General features: G+C 38.9%; 1 protein-coding gene across 3 annotated transcripts; it reads right to left on the bottom strand.

Moving 5' to 3' along the window:
• Positions 1 to 1900: 1900 nt before the first annotated feature.
• nedd1 (NEDD1 gamma-tubulin ring complex targeting factor) lies at positions 1901 to 22238 on the bottom strand. Of its 3 annotated transcripts, none has more exons than XM_038300655.1 (16): positions 22088 to 22238; positions 17093 to 17236; positions 15567 to 15661; positions 11902 to 12018; positions 11685 to 11825; positions 10393 to 10622; positions 10105 to 10306; positions 8632 to 8755; positions 6719 to 6844; positions 5053 to 5109; positions 4883 to 4972; positions 4654 to 4817; positions 4380 to 4578; positions 4160 to 4307; positions 4007 to 4073; positions 1901 to 2257 (listed from the first exon to the last, which is right to left on the bottom strand). In XM_038300655.1, the coding sequence occupies exons 2-16, from the start codon at positions 17226 to 17228 to the stop codon at positions 2153 to 2155; spliced, it is 2001 nt and encodes a 666-aa protein (XP_038156583.1). In that variant the 5' UTR covers positions 17229 to 17236; positions 22088 to 22238; the 3' UTR covers positions 1901 to 2152. The 3 variants fall into 3 exon arrangements, with proteins under 3 accessions (XP_038156583.1, XP_038156585.1, XP_038156584.1); XM_038300657.1 differs by having other exon boundaries at positions 4386 to 4578; XM_038300656.1 differs by having other exon boundaries at positions 6719 to 6841.
• Positions 22239 to 23313: the final 1075 nt, after the last annotated feature.

Genomic DNA, 23313 nt, shown 5'->3' with positions numbered 1-23313 from the left:
TTGGCGACCTCTTCGCACTATGCGCGTCAGCATCCGCTGACCCCGCTCCGTCAGTTTACGTCGCCTACCACTTCGTGGCTGAGTTGCTGTCGTTCCCAAACACTTCCATTTTCTTATAATACAGCTGACAGTTGACTGTGGAATATTTAGGAGCGAGGAAATTTCACGACTGGATTTGTTGCACAGGTGGCATCCTATCACAGTTCCACGCTGGAATTCACTGAGCTCCTGAGAGCGACCCATTCTTTCACAAATGTTTGTAAAAACAGTCTGCATGCCTAGGTGCTTGAATTTATACACCTGTGGCCATGGAAGTGATTGGAACACCTGATTCCAATAATTTGGATGGGTGAGCAAATACTTTTGGCAATATAGTGTATGTATACATAAAGATATATATGCTCCAAATATATATATATAGATAGAGAGTCTGGGTTAACAGCTAGAAAGAGCCATCAGGAGCATTCAGAAGGGTCGATAACATGAGCACACTAACTTATAATCCATTAATTCCTGCTGCTCACATGATTTGATCCGGTAGTTTTCAAACTTTACCTCACATAAAGCTAGAGGTAAAAAAAAACTACCAGAGACAGAGGGAGGGTGAAATCATAGGGATATAATGAAAAAAACATACTGAACATGAAAAGAATGGGCATTTTCATAAAAGGGGGGAAAGTCTGGAACAAACTCATAGAAATAAAGAAATGTCCAGGCATGAGGCTTTAGGAAAAGGATCGAACTAGTTTCTTAAAAAAGATCTGAGATGGAAGAAGCGCACTGATTATTATTAGGCTCTCCTGGTCTCTTTAGATGATGTATATATATTTTAATGGCAGTGTTTGTGTAGGCTATTGGTAATAATTGTATGAATGAAGATGTCTAGGCATGTGTAAATGTGTATAAGGTAAGTTTATATGAAAATAAACTATATTTTTGCTTAATAGACTTTTTGAGCAGTTCTGAGAAGCAGGATAAATTGCTAAGGGGCAGACCCATTCTTCTGGTTCAATTTGCATGTTTTCTAAGACAAAACAACTTTTTTGGCTTCTATGAAAAGCTTTTAACACAACGCTAATTCTGACATTTTTAATTGAAAAAGCTTCCTGGATGGGAAGCAAAACGTCTTCAAACTTGGAAACAAAGTCCAGTGGATTATTTTTTTTACTTTTTGGAAAGATAAATAGGAATCTGCTTGTGTAGTGGAATATAGGAAGGTGAAGGAATCATATCAAATAAGTTTATCTTCTTCATCTAAGAAATTAATGTAATTTAGGCGTCTTTTTTAATTTCCAAATAAAACAAACATGGTTGATTTAACTCCTTCCACTGGGATTTTAACATTTTCACACCAACTATGACTTTTGTTCTGAAATCCAGTACCACATAAAACCTAGTGGTCAGAAGTAGAGCTTGAAATCCTGAGGTAGTGGATTCGAACCCACTGCCACCCTGATTGCTCCCAAGGTGCCCCATGATAATAACCCACTGCTCCCCAAGGCGATGGGTTAAAATGCAGAGGTAATTTTATCCAATGTCACATCAATAAAGTTCAATTATTGTAACCAGTGCAAAGAAAACCCGACAAGGAACCAGACTTTGGGTCTTCCTGGTTCTTCTTTGAAGATGTTACCTTAAACACACCCTAAACTCTAGATGAACTTTTGATTTAGAAAAAAATTGTCTATTATATTTCTTTACCTTTCCATGATCTTCTTTCGGCTTTTATTTTCAACCATGATCTGAAACTCTTTGTGCTGAAAAGGGCGTCCATTTTTATAATGAAAGGTTAAGAAGTCAGAGGTTCATACTAATGGCTCAGATTAACATCAAAGAACAGAAGGGGAAAACAAGAAGCTTTTCTTTTAGTTTTAGAAAAAAATGGTATTGTTTTTTTTTTTATCTTTATTCTTCACACAAGGTTTTTGGATAAAAACAGAAACCTCTCTGGATTTTATATTAAATTAGGATAACAGAACATGTTGATTCAACCGGTTGGATTAAGGCGTTTTCACACTTCATGCAGAAGTTGGGTCGTTTCCTGAGGCAGCGACGCACAAACAGAACAGCCGCTCTCTGGACAAAGGGGCAGCAGCCTGTCAGGCAGCACTCAGGGCTCAGCAGACACAGGATTGGCCTGCGTGGCGGCGGGTCAGTAGTTTGCTCTGAGCCGGCGGTTTTCCTCTCGCAGCTTCTCGATCTCCTCCACCAGGGACTCGTTGACGGAGTATTTCTCAATCAGACCGTGGATCTCTGTCTGGAACAGAACAGATCAAACACACGTGTTCAACAAACGACACGGTAAAACATGCTTCACACAGGCACCAGGAGTCCTTCAGGAACACTTCATCAGACCAAAGTAACTACATGGATTAAAAAAAATAAACCAACAGGAGGATCAGAAAACCACAATGAGCAGATGATGTCCGAACTCCAAGGTTTGGATCACTTTTTATACGGATCGGAATTCTGACCTACTGTGAGAAAATAAAAGAGTCCAGCCAATATGGACTGTAGGACCAGAGCATTGGTCTGAAACTCTGGTTCTTTGGACCTTCCTGATTAACTTCAGCTGAAAACCATAAAGAACCAAAGGATGCTTTTAAAAGGGGTCATAAAATGCAAAACCAAGTTTCCATTGTCATAGATGAATAACGATAGTTCAGTGGGAGAAATGGACGCACAGAGAAGTTCAAACCCCATCGACACATTTCTCTGCAAATCTCACAATTCTAAACTTCCACCATAAAATGGGCGAATCCAAACAAAGAGGGTTTATTTATATATAAATATATATATATTAGGGATATAATCGGCCCCCTATAGGTATCGGCCTTAAAACTGAATATCGGACATCGGCCACCCCACCGATATTTGATCAGCTTCTGAGTTTCTAAAGTCTAAAAAAAATACTACTTCTTCTTCTTCCTCAAAAACTTCTTTTTTACAGACTTAAAAACTTCTAAAGACGAGGGAAAAAATATTGATACATTAAAATATCCCAATATCTTCATATGCTGATATATTGCCATTTAAAAACACCATATCAATCTCTTTTACTAATGAAATATTGCTATATGTCATCGTTATGCTACGAAATCCCCCCAAAATTCACGAAATGTTGCCATATTTTTATATGTTGATATATTGACGCGGTATCGATCTATTTTACTAACAAAATCTCACAAGAATTTGCAAAATATCACGAGAGTTTGTAACAGAACGATGAAATTTCACGAGATTTTGAAAGTAAAATAGATCGATACCGCGTTTTTAAAAATCTATTTGATATCAGCATATGAAAATATATTTAAGTATATTATTTTTCAAAGTGTCATAAATAGATAACAAAACTGCTATTTTTAATGACTACTTATTTTTGTCCAGCTTTAACATCGGTATCGATATCGGTTATCGGCTACATGAGTTTTAAAATATCGGCATATCGGATACCGGCCAAAATCCCAATATCGTGCATCCCTAATATATATATATATATATATATATATATATATATATATATATATATATGTGTGTGTGTGTGTGTGTGTGTGTGTGTGAGAGTCATGGGTACTTGTTGATGGCATTAAAATAATTTCTAAGAGCATTAAGAGAGCATTAAATTAGAGTTACTCATTACTGTATAAACTCTGAAATGTGATAGAAAATCAAAACTACTGCGTCGTTCTGACAGGACAACCAGATTTCCTCATCAGATGGAAAATAGGATCCTTTATTGCACCATTCTCTAATAAACATCCCATGAAAAATATTCATTCTTTTTGCTAAAAAGTTTTGTTTTTTTGCCGTTTAAAATCTAAAAAAATAAAGTTTTAGTTCTTTGGGAACTAGAACAAGATTTCCTCAGTAGATATCTTAAAATATCTGTTGCTTAGGTTTTTTTTTTTTTTTCAGAAATATGAAGAATGACACAGGAGACGTTCAGAGAGACTCAGCATCATGCTGGGCAGCAGGAAGTGAAAGCTAACAGGTCAGAGGTCATTACCAGCTGAATGTAGAACTGCCGGATCATTTCCACCTGCAGGTTGATGATGTCCTGGTGGCAGGCGGTCCTACGGACAGGAGAAGTAACCCGTTAAAGATTGAGATCAACATTCAGGCGGATCTGGTCCATCGTCATCATCATCATCCTCCTCACCTGAACTCGTCCAGCGTCTCGTGGATCATGTTCTGGATGAAGTGGATCTGCAGGGAGGTGAGCGGAGCGGCGCCGTCTTGTCCAACCATATCTGCAATGTTCTGGGACAGCGAGGACGACACCGCCGCCAGTGCAGCAGAGCCTGAAGCTTCAAATGGAAACCAGGACATCAGATCTTTGTTTTTAGACCCAGAAGGAGGCTGTCGCCATGGAAACCTACCCCTACCTGCTGCTGCGGTGGGCGGAGTTCTGCAGACAGGCGAGTCATAACTGAGCTGAGCTGGAACACCACTGGCTTTGCGGAGGCCCAGTTCCGGGGTGTAAAAAGGCGCACCCGGCTGGCTCTGATTGGTCTCCTGGGAGGTGGTGGGCGGAGTCTGAGGCTCCACCTCCAGGCTGGAGCTGCTGTTCTTATCAGACTGGAGGAACACAGAATAACCAACGTCAAACAGAGCAGCAGCAAAGATCTGAGCAACTTCTCCTGAGGTCATCACCTTCCTGTCACATGGCTCCGCAGCGGACGCAGCCATTGGCTCCTCCTCCTTGATTGGCAGCGGGGACTGAAACACGGACAGCGGCGAGTAGCACCGTCCTGCAGTCGCCCCCAGCTGGGTCCCCAGAGGCGTCTTCCGTTGTTGGCCGCCACCTGAGTGGGAGTCTGACACACAGGCGTCATTCGTCTCAATGACAACAGAGAGGCGTTCCAGCCAAACAAACCCTCACCTTCTCTGACCGGAGAGAAGATGTCCAGGCTGGCGCGCCCCACCAGCGGCTGACCCTCCCCGTCTCTGGACAGCATCTCGGAACCCGAAACTATGGAAACACAAACCAGGCGTTAATCCACAGCCTGCTGATGGACGGCGGCTGTGAGGGGAGAAGAATTCCTGTGGTACCATGTGATCTTCCAAAGGGAGTGTCTCCACTCGTCGCCTGGGTCCTGGATTCTGGACCTGGACGGGGCGGGGATAGAATTTAACACATCTGTGTGCAGGTGGGAGGGGCTGAGGAAAACAGCATTAAACTGACCAACGTTTCCACAAAGCTGTTAGGATTAAAACACATCACCGCCTTATTTCGTATGATTGGATTATCTAAATAAATGATTATCCCGTTAATCACCAACAGTTACAACTCGGTATTTAAACCTGGTTAAAAGGTTCAGTAAAGCTCAGAAACGTCGGCTGAGAAAGTATCGGATGATGCTAAAACATTAGCGGCGCTGCATGGAGGAGCAGCAGAACTTCTCTGCTGGGATCAAAAGGAGACCGTGATAGAAAAGTGGAAGACATAAATGGATGGAACAGGAGAAAGAAGAAATGCTAGCTGGTAGCATGGTAGATGGAGATGCTTTATGAGGTAATGACCTTCATGGAGCCAAGTTCTAACATTCCTCTGAGAGGAACCAGAACCACCTCTTTAAAAGCTCTGCTAGCAGAACAAAGTCTCTCCCAGCAGATTGATGGATTCCAATAAAAACAAAGAGCTAGCTCACAGTTAGCATCTCCTCAGTTGAAAAGAAGGTAAACAGGCTGATACACTGTCTATCAATGATAGATCTACATCTCTCTTCATTCTCTGACATTTTTCACATATTTGATAATATTTTTATTATTGAAACATTATTTCCAATAACTGGAAGTTTTGATATTTCTTACAAACAACTTTAAAAGTGTGTAAAAAAAAAACACATTTTGTGCTTTATTAAGCTATAGTAATAAATAACTATTTGACATTTTAATTTAACATACTGCAAAAAACCTTCAGTTTTTATTTACGAAAAAGTAAAAAAACAATCCACTGGACTTTGTTTCTAAGTTTGAAGATGTTTTGCTTCCCATCCAAGAAGCTTTTTAAATTCAAAATGTCAGAAATTGGGTTGAGTTTGAGGCTTTATAGAGTGGACCAAAACAGCCTGTTGTTTTGGCTTAGAAAATCCAAATTGAACCGGAAGAACGGGTCCACTCCTTAGGAATGAGGAGTCTATTGGGTTCTTTGTTTACCTGCGCTATCCAACACTGGTCTATGCCTCTGAGAGGGAGGTCGTTAGGCTGGAATGTTGGTCTGGCTGACCAGGCAAAATGTTTCAGTCCTCCACCCCCATACAGGGCATGAAAGCAACCTTTCAGAATCCCTTTGCAGCTCATTCTCAGGCTAAAATCAAACTAGATCAGACGGTTTATCCTTTTTTCTTCCTCTTACTGATTAAGAAAGTAAAATAATTATGTTCTAGTAATTCACAGACTCCGAATACACACATTCTGGCCACCAATAAGTACTTAGCAGGAATGAATAAGTATTTAATGCGCATGTTACACCTCCTTCCCCATGTTCGTTTTGCAGATCTGGACCAATAAGCAGTGACGTCACATCCTTCCCTCCAGCGGAGAGAAACACAGCAGATAATATCAAACTTCCAGAAAGGCAAAACAAGCTTTGACATTTTCTCTAAATTCACCATATTTCACTAACTGAAAAATATATATAAATTAAGAATATATTTTAAATTCGTATTCGTATATTTAATTTTCTTATTTTTTTTTAAAATCGGTTTTCTTGGACCTTCACGAGGCGGAGAAAAGATGTCCAGACTGTTTCTTCCAACGACTCCGAACTTCTCCACCAACTGCTCCACCCCTGGCTGGCCTTCCGCCTCACGACACATCACCTCTGGAGCAGCGCCTCCTGCTGGACAAAAGAAAAGAAAAACGATTTCAAGAGAAAAAACGTTAGAGTGTAAGGTAAATATCTTCATTTACAAAGGTTCTCATTTAGTTTTTATGATATGATTTATGGTACGAGGCATAAATTGGTTGGTTTGATAAAAAGATTTCCATGAATGTGGGAATATCTACAAAATAAGCTGTCTGGAATAAAAGCGTCTGTTCAACGGGACACTGCAGATTGGATGGGATGGGTTAAAGTCCAAGTCTGGATAAAATTAAAGGGGAGCTGTTCTGAAGGTATTCAGTTAGGTTATATCCAAGAAACGTCTTCCTATGGGCAACGAGTTAAAAGCACAAACTAAACTGTTCATAATTTATTCTTTATGGTAGGCCAGCATTCATAACATGTAGGCGAATCACTGTCCCCCAGACATTCACGGTTTTATTTTTAATATTTATATCTTTTAAAAACAAAGCGGCGCGTCTATGACGTCATCCGCGCGCCGGACTGGAGTTGTGACAGGCAGCCCGGGCCACAGGCAGCTATGCTCTACCCCTTCTATTCATTCGGCTAGCTAATCTGAATTGTTCAATTCCATTTGGAGAGTGAGATAATCTGTGGCAGTAGCACTAGACATCTTCCAGGCATGTGAGTAAAACTAGCAGCAGTTCATAACATATAATAAATATAACTGCAAATGTCTGGGGGACAGTGATTCGCCTACATGTTATGAATGCTGGTGTACCATAAATGATAAATTATCAACAGTTTAGTTTGTGTCTTCAAGTCGTTGCCCATAGGAAGACGTTACTTGGATATAACCTAACGGAATATCTTCAGAACGGCTCCAACTGACACTAAACTTATATGGGTGAGTAGAACATGATGGAATAACGTAAAATCAAGGGCCCAATGTAAAAAAAAAAAAAAAAACGGCGTTCCCCTTTAACATTTATTTCTCAGGAAAAAAACAAAACAAAAACTCAATAAAATGTTTTCTTCCTTTGGTTTAAGGGAGTCTTAGCAGAGAAAAAATTAAGTGTTTATTTTTTCTCAATCTCAATTTCAAATCTCAAACTAAAGATAAGAAAAAGGTCTGAGTCTTCAGCAGATCTGGATTATTTCCAGCTCTTCATCTGAGTTTTTAATGTGGTTCCTTCTTTATAATCTCCATCTCACTGGTGGTAAATCTGTTCCAGTGAATTACCGAATGAGGCGGATCTCAGGCCTTTGGAGCCTCTACAATGGCTCTTAATAATGGCTAAAAATAAATAAAGAACCAACCAATCGTTCTGAATATAGTATATTAATAAATACCATTCTTAGTAGCTGTATTGTTTTTAAAAGAATATTTGAAATGAATTTTCTTAACAGAATAACTTTACAGAAGCAGAAACATGTTTTAGATCTATATTTCTTTTCAATAGCTTGTTTTTATTTTTGTTCTTTTACAAAATTACGTATAAATATTTTATCCAAAACTCAATTATGCTACTTTGTATTGAAGGGTTAAAAACAAAAAAGCAAAAACTGTTTGATGTTTAATTAAATGGATACAAAACATATACAACAGCAAAAGAAAATAATAAGCAATGCTTTATTTAAAGGTCATGTCATTTTTGTGTCTATAAACGAATTAAATTTAGCCTCTAGGGGTTAAGTGGCTCTCTGGATGTGAACGGTTACAGACCGCTGATCTAGATCATCTGAGAGGTTCTGGATGGAGCCCTCAATCATTAGGGTCAGGCAGCAGGAAACATCTTCACCATGGAGGACCACAGCAATACCGAGCTGGTATTCACACCCACCTGTGCTGGCAACCTGTCTGTGGGGGGCGGGGCCTGAACTGGGGGCGGAGTCAGTCTGGCTGCTGGACAGTTTGGAGCTGGATCTCTTGGTGCTTGAAATCTTGGCAGAAGCCAGTTTACTGGACTGCAGTGGGACAGAGAGTGGAGCCACAGTGGGTTCATGAGTGGAAGTTCAGGCTGAACTGCTGGTTTATGATTCTGTAGATAAAATCAAACTTCTCATTACATCGTTAATCATTTTCTCCTTCCTGGTCAACAAGGAACCAAACCACCAATGATTTAAATAGAGAACAGTAAAAACTATTGATGGTGAGATGAAGCCTCACGAGGCATTGAACCATTTGGCCAAATTGCTTCAACGATCCCCACAGTTCATGAGGCTTCATTTGAACATGTCACCACCTACTGGTAGAATGCAGAACTACAGTTTGTAATATAATCTATGATTTTTTTGCAATTATTTTTCTTGTTTTTTCACCCCGTTTAATTTCCTTTGAAGTTGTTAATGATAGGTGTGTATAATAAAACGTTTTTTTTTTGTGTGTAAAATGTCTTAGAAAAGAAAAACCATTAAAGGTACGCTGTTTCTTTTTTGCCATTTTAGTGAGATAAGCTCAAGCAGACAGTGAAAGTGCTTGTGCAAATTGGGCAACGAAGAGCAAAATGAAAGGTGTTAGTCGTTTTATTCAAACATAATAGTTTTTCCACAGTTTTTGGTTTTAATCGCGTTGGAAGTTATGTGTTCAACCAATCTTTTGGTTAAATCAACCTATCTAATTTTGTAGTGCTTTTACTAGTGATGAATCTTGAAGCGTTTCGATACATTTCCAAACTGTATTGATGCTGCATTGATACTGTGTTGCAGAATACTGACACCTGCTGGACATTTAAAGACACTACAGGCAGCTTATTTGACAGGTTAAATTGTATTGATTTGATGACCTAATACAATAATATAATTTAAGTTATAGTAGGTTATATTGTATTATTTCATATTTATGTTTAAATTGAAAATATCTTTGATATTTTTAGATGCAGCCAATAAATAATGTAAACATATCATAACGTGAAAATTTAAAGGGAATGTGAATGGGGATTCTTGTGGACTAGGATTTTAAATAATAATTTTAATTTCTGATTAACTAAAAACCTGTGGATTAGGAGAGGAGATAAGCCAAAGGGATTAGATTAGATTTAGTCATTCAGTCCTCAGGTTTCTAACAAACATAGGAAATCAAAACAAAGAGCTTCTCTATAAACAGCTACAGGCTTGTTTATGATTGGAGCAGAAATGAAATCTCTGAATTACTTTGAGGTTTGAAATAAAAGGATGGAACAAAGAATCCATAACCAATCATTTTTCTAAAGGCTGCAAATGGCCCCCATCAACAAGTTGACCACCCCTGGTCCGATTGGACCCGACCAGTCTTCTCATAGAGAGTTCAGAAGAACCCGGTTGGCCCGGGCAGCTACCTTCTGTCTGCTGGTGTTACTCTGGAAGCGCAGACATGTCACCGAGGTTCTGTGAGCCGCTGTGATTTTGGTCGGGGCGCTAGAGTTCCTCAGGTCGTACTGGTAGATCTTCCCCTGAGTGGACCCGACCACCAGGCCGGTACCGTCCAGCGTGAAGTCCACCGAGGTCAGAGGACTGTCCACGCGGATCGCCCTCAGGATTCTGTGGACCGACACGGAGCCGTTACTGTTCTGAACAACAGCCGGAGCGGTCCACAGGAACCTGACCGGCGCCCGACAGATACTCACATCCTGCTTGCCGTGTCGTAGCAGATGATCTTCTTGTCGAGGCCGACGCTGACGACCAGCAGGTCGCTGGTCGGGGAGAAGGCCAAACCCGAGCCGGGGGCCTTGTGGGCGCCGTCGAAGACGTGCAGCTCCCTCTGAGTGTTGGAGTCCCAGAGAACCACTGTGCCGCTATCAGAGACGCTTCCCAGGAGGGAGCGCTTCACCATGGACAGCCTGAGGTCATGGATGGGCTGCAGAGGAAGAGCAACAATGACCCTCAGCTTCATCACATGACTGGAGAAGAAAGACCTTCAAATGCAGCAGACGCAGCTTTGATTTCTCAATCCTTCACCACGCTCAGCTGGAACCACAGAACGTTCTACCAGAGGAAGGAGAAACGCCTCCGGAGCTACAGAAAAACCCTCAGGAAGCCGATCTGTGTTTGATTCTTTATGGCATCTATTTCTGAACTTTAAGCTTTATAGTTAAAGACATTTATACGTATCCAGGGTCCTGCAGCTGTTTATGACCTGTTCTATTGCAGTACTGACCAGCTGAAGTCAGGAAGACCTCCATACCGAATGTATTTTTCCTGGAAAACTGGTCTAAACTGGTTTGCATTTAATTTGAGCAGTTAAACAAGATGATCCGCCGATCGGAGTATTGTTGTAAGATCATTAGGAAATATGCACTTAAAAATTAGATCATGTTTTTCTTTTTTTACTCTAAACCTGAATCCTCATAGTCTCCTGGAACACTGTCTTATCTGCTAAAATCAAGGAAAAAATACATCTTATTCCAGAAAAACAAACTATGTTGCTTTGGTGCCTGAACCAGACGTGGAAGCAGCGAAGGAACGCAAAAGTAAAGGAGCAGGAATGAAGACATTTCATATTTGGTTGTTCAGTTAGTGGTTTTCGTAACTTGAAACAGATCCCACATTCCAACGATTATGAATAAAGAAAAAAATGTTGATTTTTGCTGTTCTAATTTCTTTTCATTTTCACAGAAGTGATAAAAAAAAAAATAAAAAAAACTTAAATTTGTTCAAACTTGATGAAAAAGGGACAAAAAGGTTCTTCTCCACCTGATGAAGGTTAGCTTTGAAAGCAGGGGGAACCTGTCTCAGCACAACACCGGTGCATTGGGTCAAAGCTCTCATCCTGTGCCTCTTCTTTTTCAGAACACGATGCTATAAAACGTCACATTTAGCCGGATGATCATGTCTTTAAGTTACATTTTCAATGCTGTTTGGTGGAAATTAGCTTAGTGCTAACGGTTAGAGCTGAAGTCGACGCTAACGGCTCGATTACCTGGTTGCTGCCGTGGCCGAAGGCTCTGCTGGACAGGTTGGTGGTCAGGCTGTAGAGGACCAGGTCCCCGCTGGTGGAGCCGGAGGCGATGCAGCTGTCGTTAGCGTTGAAGGACACACAGGTTACTTCCTCTTTGTGGTCCTGAGGGACAGAATCAGGCATTAACGGCTTCGCCTCCCGGCCGCTTTGTCGGGTGGGTGGTTCTGTGAGGTCTTACTTTGAGGGAGCGGTGCAGCCTCTTGGTCTTCAGGTCCCAGATGTGGACGCAGTGGTCCAGACCGCCGCTCACCAGAAACTGAGACGAAGAACTCAGACAAACACGGGTCTGTTTTTTCTGGATTAGAAATATAAAAAAAATATGCAGAATAATTACAGCAAACATCCTGAAGCATTTTCTGATGAACTCTGATGTCAAACAGGTTTTAAATTGAGCTTCACTAAAGCAAAATGATGCAAACTGGTTAGAAGACGTGAGTAAAGACAGAACCTCCTAATAGCTCGTCCCAGATGGAGGCAGGAGACAAACACAGCACTGGATCATCTGCAGAAACCATTTTCTTTCCTTTTCTAACTAATCCAGACAGGAATTTAAGCCTTTGTTCGACAATTTCACCTCCATATTGTAGAGTTCCCCCTGACTGTAGGACAGGGTGCCGCCATTTTTAAACATAATAGTGACTTTATCCAGTCGGTTATTTAAATCTTTTTCATTATTTTATTTCAAAACCTACAGATTTCCATCCTCCTGGCCAGTGAGTGGTGCACGTGTGCTCATCCACTCTCATTCCGTCCTGTTCCAGCCGGTCGTCATCTCCGCCTATGCTAATCAAACTAAATATTTACTTTCCTGTCCAGAGGAAAATCAGAACCTTCCCTTGGCTTCCTAAGTTTACTGTAAAATCAACCATATTGGTCTCATAGGTCAGCCACCTCTCTCCATCAGCCATCATCCGTCAGCTGTCTTCATCCAATTTTACTCCTTTCAGCCCCAGAGGAACAGTGAGGAACTACTTTGGTGTGTTACTTCCTGGTTCCTGAGCCAATCATATGAGGGTTCCCAGGAAGCCAGCAGGAGAAGGGTGGGAGATGAGGAGCCATGAAGTCATCTTTATGTCATGTGTTGGTTGGTTGGTTCAGAGGCTGGACAGAACAAACACATGACACAGAGATGACTTGATGGGTCCGTATCGACCATCTCTGCCCTGAACATCCTAAGAAGTGTTTCCTGAGGATGAATCGTCTTCTTCTCTTGTTGTCTGGAATTTCAATTTAATTCAGTTTATTTCTATAGCGCCAATTCACAACACATGTCGTCTCAAGGCAGTTTACCGTTCACCAGATCATCAAGTCAGATTGATTCAAAGTTTTCTATCTAGGGAAAACCAGTTGATTGCATCGACTCATTGACTCAAATGCAACGATTGCTGCGTCTTCGTCTTTCTGCACAAAGCTTTCTGAAGTGGAGGACAGGGAGCGCCGTCTGTCATTTAAGACTCGGTGTCTTTGTTTCTTATCGCTCCTTCAGGTTGGAACAAACGCTGAAATGCAGCCGATACTCAACCTTTGGGTTTGAATCTTTGAAAGTTAAAGCGGAGAAGAAGACATTTCTGTCTCACCTACTTGAGCTGGTCTTCCTATTGATGCAGCATCCTTTCAAACTAGAAATATTTAAATTTTTTGGAATGATCAAAAATTAGAAGACAATCCCTTAAATACTATATATTTTTTCATTTTGATCCCTGAGCTTTATGTTGGGTCAGAAATATATCATAAAATATATAGATTTAACATTTATTTGTATGTCTAATATAGGGCTGAAACAATCTGAATCTGATTACTGAAATAATCGTCAACTAATTTAGTAATCGATTAATCGTTAACTGGAGTACAGAGACTCTAAAACATGCCTCTCACTGACAGAGCAACCTGATTAAAAAAAGTAATTATACAAAGACTGTAAAAAAAAATCTAAATCTAAAACATTTTAAGATAAAACAATTTTCGTCTGTCAATAATATGCTCTATCCAGACCTATAGTGGAAAAGTTTTGTTTTCACCGGCTTTAATTTCGTAAGAAATCTTCTTTAAGGATTACTAATCGAATATAAAAAAAAAAAAAAAAAAAAAAACAAACAAACAGATTAATCGCTTTGCAAAATAATCATTAGTTGCAGTCCTAGTCTAATACATGATTTAAATATCCAATATAGCAGTAAATTACAAAATTCCCCCTAATATATTGGCCAGAGGCGGGGACCATCCTGGACAGGTCCCCATTCTGTAGCATATGGAAGTAAATCTGTCGCTGGGATTTGAATTAAAAATGCCACTGAAATTTAACTGTTGTATGTTTGTACTTAATGTTTCAGTGTTAAAATATATTCAGAACACATTTTTGACCTAAAAAAAAAAAAATTCATTGTCATTATTTCTACACAGTTGAAATTTCATTTATTTTCTCTTCGAGCTAAAAATTCACATTACTATTTCAAAGTGATTACATTTTCAATATTTATTTTTCTGTTTAATTTTTGAGTATTAAAAAAATCTGCATATTAAAAATTCACCCTTTCAAATTTCAAACTCAATATTTTCAGCCTCCTGAGATTCAACTGGCTCTATTTCACCGTCTTAAATTCGGCTTCTAAATTCAGTGTAAAAAGGGAAGGGGTTACTTCAGGTCACAGACATTAGCAATGGATTGTGGCGTCCAACACCCAGCCAATCCCGTTACATTTTCTTAGTCACATGAGGTGACGCTTGTGGAAGGAAAACCAGCATGACGGAGCCGGTCATGCAAGCTAACGCTAACTCAACTACAGAAAAATGAAAGTAATAAACTCACCTTTGAATTTAGACGCCGAATTTAAGACAGTGAAATAGAGCCAGTTGAATCTCAGGAGGCTGAAAATATTGAGTTTGAATTTTGAAAGGTTGAATTTTTTCATATGCAGATTTTTTTAATACTCAAAAATTAAACTGAAAAATGTATTGAAAATGTAATCATTTTGAAATAGTAATGTGAATTTGAAGAGCTTGAAGAGAAAATAACAAATGAAATTTCAACTGTGTAGAAATAATGACAATTAATTTTTTTTTTTTAGGTCAAAAATGTGTTCTGAATATATTTTAACACTGAAACAGTAAGAACAAACATACAACATTTAAATTCCAGTGCATTTTTTATTAAAATCCCAGCGACACAGATTTACCTCCATAGTAGCAGGGCAACGCAAGGACGCACACACCAAAGAACAATTTGGAGACGCCAATTAACCTAACAGTCATGTTTTTGAACTGTGGGAGGAAGCCGGGGTATCCGGAGAGAACCCACGCATGCTCAGAGAGAACATGCTACTCCATGCAGAAAAACCCGGAACGGGAATCTAACCCAGAACATTCTAGCTGCCAGACAGCATTTCTACCCACTGCTTCACTATGCAGCCCCTTTTTATTAACATAAAAAGTTGTATTCATCACATTTATGGCACTTCAAAGTTTTCATTTATACCCTAATTTTCAGCTTTTTCACAGAATCACCTCTGTCTGCTGAGAAATTTCAATGCCATCTTTGTTAACTTGATTATTTTTGCCAATAAAGTTCTTTTAAACTCAAAACGTTCACTAGGAGCCCTTAAAACTCAGACCTAATTTAATCCAGTTTATCCCCTCCCCTGACGGCTAATCCTCCTTATCCTACATTGATGGATTAGAAACCTGATGGTAAAATTGGCGCCGCCTGCCCCAGCAGTAATATTTACATCAGGTCTCCATGTTGATGTCATTCTTTCTGCATCAAAGTCACAGAGTGTCTGGAGGATGAAATGTTTTCTGAATTAAATCGGTGCATCAGAGAATTGAACCACCGGCAGCAGGACTCACCCCTTCAGCCAGTTCCACCACTGGAACCGGAGCCGACTTCAGACTGGAAAGCACCAGTTTGTCCCCACTGCTGCTGGCGCTCACCAGGTACTGGTCTGACAGGACTGGTCAAGGATGGGATGTTCTTTTGTTTGGCTCAAAGAATGACAAACAGATTCAGACCAAACAACAGGAATGCTTTCAGAGGAGAAGATAAAGCGTTGCTGCAGCGGTTAGCTCCTTCATAGCATCTAGAGTCTGTGTCTGAACTACTTTTTGTGACACTAGCTGTTTATAATAAATTGGAATAAATTCAGAAATGCAATTCAGTTCAATATATGGAATTCACCTTTCAGGGCTGGCCAATAATCTGCCACCTCGACTTGATCATTTTTAATTTGGATTTACAGCCTGGTTTATACTCGACACATCGAACCGGTTTTAGCTCCCATCAGTCGACCCCAGCTGCTCCATTTCACAATCCTAGACATCAGATGGATTTTTAGAATTCATTTGGTATTTTAGGAATTATTGACAAGGTCTAAAAAGCTCTGTTGCACCAAAAAGAAAATATGAAGTTTGTTTATTATTATACCAAAGGCAAAATTTACTTTACCCACAGTTTAAAGTCTGTTTTTTAGTAAATTTTTTCAGGACGTCTCATTGCACTGAGAAAGCACCGCCTCTAGCCGGCTAATAGGCCACAGCTGGGATTTATTTGCTAAACCAGAAAAGGATCGAGAACAATTTTACAGAAAATATCAGAAAAAAAAAATTTATCTATGAAAAACTGATTAGATGTTTTTTTTGGGGAAAAAAAAAGATCAATTAATTTTATACATGTTTTATAAAAATATAGTTAAATCTAAGGCTAAAAGAATTAATTGGATTAATGGTGATTAATTGATTACTGAAATAATCTACTAATTACTTAATCTACTAATGAATTGATTGCTATAAATTTAGTAATGGATTAATTAATTATTGAAATAATCAATTGTTAACTGGTGTTTAGAGACTGTAAATCATGCCTTTAGCTGACAGAGCAACCCACTTAGAGCACTAATTACACCAATATTGTCAAAAGAATATATATTTAGATAGACATTTTGCATTTGAGATAAAAAAAAAAAGATATCTATCAAAAACTCCTCAAGGGGAAAAGTTCGTAAAAAATATTCTTTAAGGAACCTTTAGCTATCCGATTATTAATCAAAAAAATATTGAAAGATGAATCGATTTGCAAAATACCTGTTAGTTCAATCTCATCCTGTTATTTTAATTCCTGTTTGACCATCTGAACCTGAAATCTACAGAAAACTAAGAATAATTTGAGAAGATTTAAATAAATAATAACCAGGATAATAACCGTTAAATAAATAAAAGTCCCCTGGATGTGGAGTAATGCTTCTATTACAGGCTGTGACTAGATTGCTCCTCTCTGTTAGGAGATATTACCTTTCTCTATAGGAGAGAATAATCTGGACCAGGTAGTAAGTGAATAAATAAAACAAAACCAGGAAGGATTTTCAACTTCATAAGGATACTGTTGGAACTCCAGCAGGCCTGAGCCACAGGATGGCTGCTGCTGTGGGGGTTAAACTGCTCCAGTGGTGCCATGGAAACCGCATCCCAGACTTTCACGCAGTCTCCAGTCGACACCAGACGCGTCACCTCCTCCATGGCAGCAGCTGGCAATTAAAACAAACACACCTCAAACCAATCAATCACAAAACATTTCAGTAGAAATATTAAAACCTCTAGTTTGCAGAAACGGGAAGTTATTTCATATAAATATCAACAAAAACAAACAGGAACTGCAGATGTGATCTGATAAAAATTCACCTGGCAGCCATTAGAGGAATGTGGAAAATTTTCCGGGAGAAAAACGAAAAACAGGATTTTAAACGCAAGAGAAATTTGATCTGGTTGATAAAGTTTAGAGTCAAACTAAAATAAAAAAAAATTAAAAACACATTTCAAGCTGCAGACATGGTTCCAGACAGGATTACTAAAGGAATAACTGGACTTCATTAATCGAACAGTGGGGGAGTTCACTGGTCACAAAAGTTCTTAGTAGAACACAAAAAGTGTACAGAAAGGGCTGGACTGTTACATGCAGGTGGGATATAAAGTTTACAGTTAAACCAGATCATACAGTTAAACTGATTCAAAGTTTTTGTCTAAGGGAAACCAGCTAATTACATTGTCCCACTGACTCAAATGCAATCCGTCACACTAAGCATGCTTGTAGCGACAGTAGAGAGGAAAATTCCCTTTAAACAGGAAGAAACCTCCAGTGGAACCAGGCTCAGTGTGAGCGGCCATCTGCTGAGGCCGACTGGGGTTCAAGGAGACAGAAGCAGAGATACAAAAAGCAGCTGTAAAAGGCGGCCTCATCCAGGAAACACACAGCCAGGCAGACAAGCTCTGAGCCAACTACCATGTCAGAGGATGAAGAGAGCACATCCAGTTAGTCACAGTCAGAGAAACAGGACTACACTGAAAAACAGGCTGATCTCCAACATCTATAAACAAAGGTGTTGATGGCAGCAGCACAGCTGATATTTCTCTCCAGGATGGACCTGCAGATTGAGAGCAAAGTGCTCTGCTAGGGACACTCCAGTCCTTCAGATGGCAGTAATACGCTGAAGGAAAGAAAGAGTTGCAGCTGGCTAACAGATCCATGCATGCAGGTAAAAAGAACGTTTCCAGGTAACAGCAAGTTTTGAAGGTGATGAAAACAATGAAACATCTGCATGCAGCTGGTTAAATCTAAATAAAATCACAGTATTGGTTTAAAAAGAATCAAAATTTTTGATTGTTCAGCTCTAGTACAAAAATCTGGGGCAAAAAAAGGGAAATAGCATGAAGGCTTCTGTGTACAAACTAAGCAAATCAATACTAATAATAGAACTAATTAAAAACACTTCTTCAAAGAAGAATTGGGTAAAATTTTGTTTCCTGAGACAAAAATGTGATTCAAAGAAACTGTTTTTCAATTCATTATCTGGACAAAGAAGGAAACCGGAGATCCTCCACATTTTGTTTGTTCATCTTTATTCCTCTCCACCACAAAACTAAACAAACAAAACTTGCTGACTCGAGATGCTGAACAACTTGTTTCTAAAGCAGCTCCAGTTCCTGGGCAGTGAAGATACTTAGAGAATCTCCAGGTTTAATCATCAATGATGACGGAAAAAAAAGAAAGAAAAGAAAATAAATCACCGAACTGATAAAAAAATAAATAAATTTCCTCAGAAAAAGAAACACTGGAGGAGAGATGAAGACGTTATCTCAATGAGCCCAAAAATCACAAAAAGAGAAATGAAATGTTTCTTTAGCTCCATAATTTAGATTTAAGTAAACTGTCCTTGTCTCCGGCTCTGAGGGATCTGGAAGGAACCATCTAAGTCTAAACCTGGATTTTAGTCAGACTGAACATTTCATATATTTTCTGGTTAAAAACAAGAAGCATATACCGTATTTTCATGACCATAAGGCGCACCGTACTAAAAGGCGCAGTCTCAGTTATGTGTGCCATTACTGTATTTAACGCACACATAAGGCGCACCGGACTATAGGGCGCGGGTTTTATATACAGGTACATGTCCTCTACTACGTCTAAATACCTCTAATGCATATTTAAAAATAGAGCGGGATCAAAACTGAGTATGTTTGTGCTTTATTCATGTATTTATTATAAAGTATTAATCAAACCCATCAAAGTCATCATCCTCTGTTTCTGAATTAGCCAGCTGCACTAAAGCAGACATGCCAATTTCCCCTTCTTCGCTGTCAGAGTCACTTTCCGTGCCGGGCGGCTCCTCGGAAATGATGCCGGCTTTTGCGAAAGCTCGAACAACAGTGCCAGCAGACAAGTTAGCCCAAGCATCTACAATCCATCCGCAAACGGTGCTGCCTTCCACTTTTCGTGAAACTGTGGTCTCCGTCTGTCATCCATCGCTCCCACTCCGCTCGCAGCCTTACTTTGAACGGCCGCTTCACACCGATGTTGAGCGGTTGAAGCTCCTTTCAGACCTCCCGGAATAACAGCGAGCACAGCACACATAGGGCGCACCGCACTATAGGGCGCGCCGCACATTTTGAGGGGAAAAAAATCGTTTATATGCGCCTTATAGTCGCGAAAATACGGGTATTAAATGTGTACTGGGTGATGTTACAGGTGGGTCATCAAAATAAGTGGTCTTTCCAACTGTCAATCATTCTGGTGATATGTTTCTGCACATGTGAACTTTAAGGCCTATATGTGTGGTGAGCTACGGATTCAGTCATTGAAGCTCACCTTTCTCACCGTGGCTCTTTGAAAATGGCCGAGGGTCGTAAGAGAAGAAGTGCCTACGAAGTGTATGGGAAGATGAAAAAGGCCTAAGATGAAAGAAAAAAGACGAGTGTTTTTGGGAGATTCTTTCATATGATGGTAACACTGAAAGCACATGTTGAGCCTCCCACTGATGCCTCGGTTGCAAAGTTTCTACTCGACAGGTAAACTCTGGGATGTTATTTGGGGAAATCCGTTTCACATCACTTCTAGTAAAATAAGGAGAAATGTACTTGTGCGTGCTCTTGCACACATTTAATAGGCATTCCCTTTTGGGAGACAGTACATGGTTGTGCATGTGGATTTTTTTTTTTTAAGTGGAGAGGTTGGGTCTTTTTAAAAACTTGGGAAAATCCTCCAACACCTGGAAATGGTTTGGTAGCTTGGTGTTGAAAGAAGAGCAGCATAGAAACAATACTGGAAATTTAACAAGTTTTAAAGCAGTGAAGGCTTGCTTTTTAAAACAGAAAATAGTTTTGAAATTCACTCCTTTTTTAGGATGTAGAAAGGAAGAATGAAAGTAAATGCATAAATATTCATTTCCATTTTCTATTAGGGGGGTGGAGAAAAAAAAAAATCGATTTGGCGATACATCATGATTTTCGGCCACCCGATATACATTTGTTTTTTCAGTTCCTAATGTCAATAAAAAAATAAAAAATAAAACATTTCACCTAAAATAATTAGGGCTACCTCTGCACCACCACCCTGGCAGATGAGGGGCGCTGCACCATGTCTGTATTTGAGGCAGTAAGAGAAGAAGACGTGGACAGAATCAAACCCCAAACAACATGGATACCAAAATAACTAAATTACAAATATCTTCTGATGAACATATATAGAGCATTTGCTTTTTTATCTATACATTTAATTTTGATAGCTGCAATATATTAAGATATTGCAATATTGTGATATCGTATTGTGACAAGTATCATATCACAACTAGTGTTGCACCGATACCAGTATCGGGAGGGGCCCTGATCCAGCACTAAAATAGTGGGATCGGTATCGGTAAGTACCAACAAATAGGGCACTGATACCATTTTGAGAGCCATAAGTTTATTCAACTATTGTCCCCCATTCCAGATAGGCAATGAAAAGTTCTACTGGATTCACTTGGTGTTAGTCTTTTTCCTGCTTCTCAAAGGTAGGCAGCAGCTTGACAAAGCCATGATGGCTATTATTTTACATCCAAGTAGTATGCAGTTCTTCATATATATACACACACATCAATTTTAAACAGATGGTATCGGCCGATACTGCACAGCCAGGTATACTTTCCCCCTACTTTCTATGAGGTGTGTACATGGATGTGTTCTTGTTTTTTACCTTTCAATGTCTAAGGATGCAGACTTGGTGGTTTCAATGTATGTTTTCATACTAAATGTACATGTTGAGCCGGTGTCTCTAATAAAATGTCATCTAAAATGTCATAATGAAGACTGTTGATTCTAGTTGTTTTTATTGTTGGTATTTAGGAAATAAAATGCATAAATGAAAAAAAATAAATAATAATAATAATAATAATATGTATGTACGTATATATATATACACACACACATTTTATTGTACTTTTGAAAACGATTAAGTTTGTTTACAGGTATAGTTTGAACAAAATCAGCCCAGAAAGTCTTTCTGATTTATGAGGAAAGAAGAACAGCTTAAATTTAAAGATTATGAAGAGGAAATAAAACATCAGGAAATATGAAAGATTTAAACAGCTGAGATAAAGAGACCAAACGGGATTTATAATAACATATGTCTGTTATTTGACCATTTCAATGGAAACAACTTCTAAATTTGTGAATTTCTAATAATCTATGTTTTATTTGTAGTGTTTTTGTTTTGTAAATCACTGTATGACTGGTGTTTTATTCGGTTATTTTGCAGTTTTTTAGACTCTAGGTAAGTCTTTAACAACAATGAAGTACTTTAAACTTTCCCACCAAAATACACACAATATGAACAAAAATCTCCACGTTAACAAACATCTGTTTGCAGATGTTAAACCGTTAGACTAAGCGTTTATAAGTGAATCCTTAACACCTAACTAACTCCAGCGTCTACTGGGTAATGCTAACTAGCTAACTTCGGATAACTTCGGGAGGTCTAAAGTTTCCGAATAGCTAAAAATATGTCTCCGACAACATGGAAGCTACCCAAAATGTTCAAGAAATTTGTAAGAAAAGTTTCAACAAACCCGGAGAGAAAACGAAGATCCCTGAAAACCGATGAAGATGTTAGGTGTCTGATCACTGCAGTCTCTAACCGCCACTACGGAACACCAGGAGGTACAAAATACCCAAGAGGCGGCTGCCTGGGTGTAGTGAAGTGTTAAGGAGGTGGCCATCTTGGAAAGGGAAACACTAGGCAACCTCCCTACTAACAATAATGCAGTATCAGGTTTTTTTTTTCCAGAAATGTACACATTCTTTGCTCTTGTGTTTATAAGTGTAGATAATAAAAAACATATACCAACATATATAAGTTGCAGAAAAGTAGAGCTTCACCTAAAAATCTTAAATAATAGGTTTATATGGAAGCAAATTTTTACCATATTTAAAATGAAAAAGCATTTTCAGAAATGCTTTTTCATTCTAAGAACGTGGCTGCATTGTTTGACTCATAAATGAAATTAGTAATCAATAATACTGTTTGCATTTTCATTTTCTTCTTTAACACTGCTCATCCTTTTACTTAATTAAAATGAAAAAAAAAGACATTTGAGATTTATTTTTCAAAATGTACCCCAGCAAATGCATACCAAAATTCAATTTGAAATTTAAAATTTGAAAATGAAAAAGCATTTCCAGAAATGCTTTCTAATTTTAAGAATGTGGATGCATTATTTGGCTCATAAATGAAATTAGTAATCAATCATCCTATTTGCATTTTTAATTTCTTCTTCAAGACTGCTCATTCTTTAACTTAATTAACATTAAAAAGTAAAAAACATTTGAGGTTTATTTTTCAAAATGTACCCCAGCAAATACATACCAAAATCCAACTGCACTGGCATATCTTTTTGGCCTCCTCTATGCTCTCAATATTTCCTACCCAAAGACTCTCAAGTACACTTTTGACACATTTCAAAACCTGTTCATTGATATTGGCTCTGATTGCACACAGCGTGTGCGATCTCTGAAGAACAAGCTCTTGCTTTAAACTCTGGCAATCTGCAATTGAGTAAATGACATCTTTAACAGTAAACTAGATAAGTTTGGCTACGGTGGCTGCATTTGCAGTTTGCGTAACAGTTTAAACAGTAAATCAGTTCTTTAAAACAGGTTTGATATTGTTCGGCTGATTGTTTTTTTGTTAAAGTTGAGTACTCCACTGTTAACTTATTTTAGGCTGTTAAATGTTATACTGTGTAGGTATTTAGCCATACCTATGTTGTGATTTTTTCCTTTATAAACTGTGGAA

Source organism: Cyprinodon tularosa, unplaced genomic scaffold (genome assembly GCF_016077235.1).
Source record: "Cyprinodon tularosa strain WSP-4 unplaced genomic scaffold, ASM1607723v1 ctg452, whole genome shotgun sequence".
Lineage (NCBI taxonomy): Eukaryota > Metazoa > Chordata > Actinopteri > Cyprinodontiformes > Cyprinodontidae > Cyprinodon > Cyprinodon tularosa.
The sequence above is the reverse complement of the archived record's forward strand: the minus strand, read 5'-3'. Positions and strand labels throughout refer to the sequence as shown.

Coding starts and splice junctions, on each gene's coding strand:
- nedd1 (XM_038300655.1), bottom strand. CDS start 17,228: ATGGAGGAGGTGACGCGTCTGGTGTCGACTGGAGACTGCGTGAAAGTC. Junction 10,623..11,684: donor TCGGCCACGGCAGCAACCAG/GTAATCGAGCCG, acceptor CTTCCTCTGCAG/CCCATCCATGACCTCAGGCT. Junction 8,756..10,104: donor GTAACACCAGCAGACAGAAG/GTAGCTGCCCGG, acceptor GTCCCACTGCAG/TCCAGTAAACTGGCTTCTGC.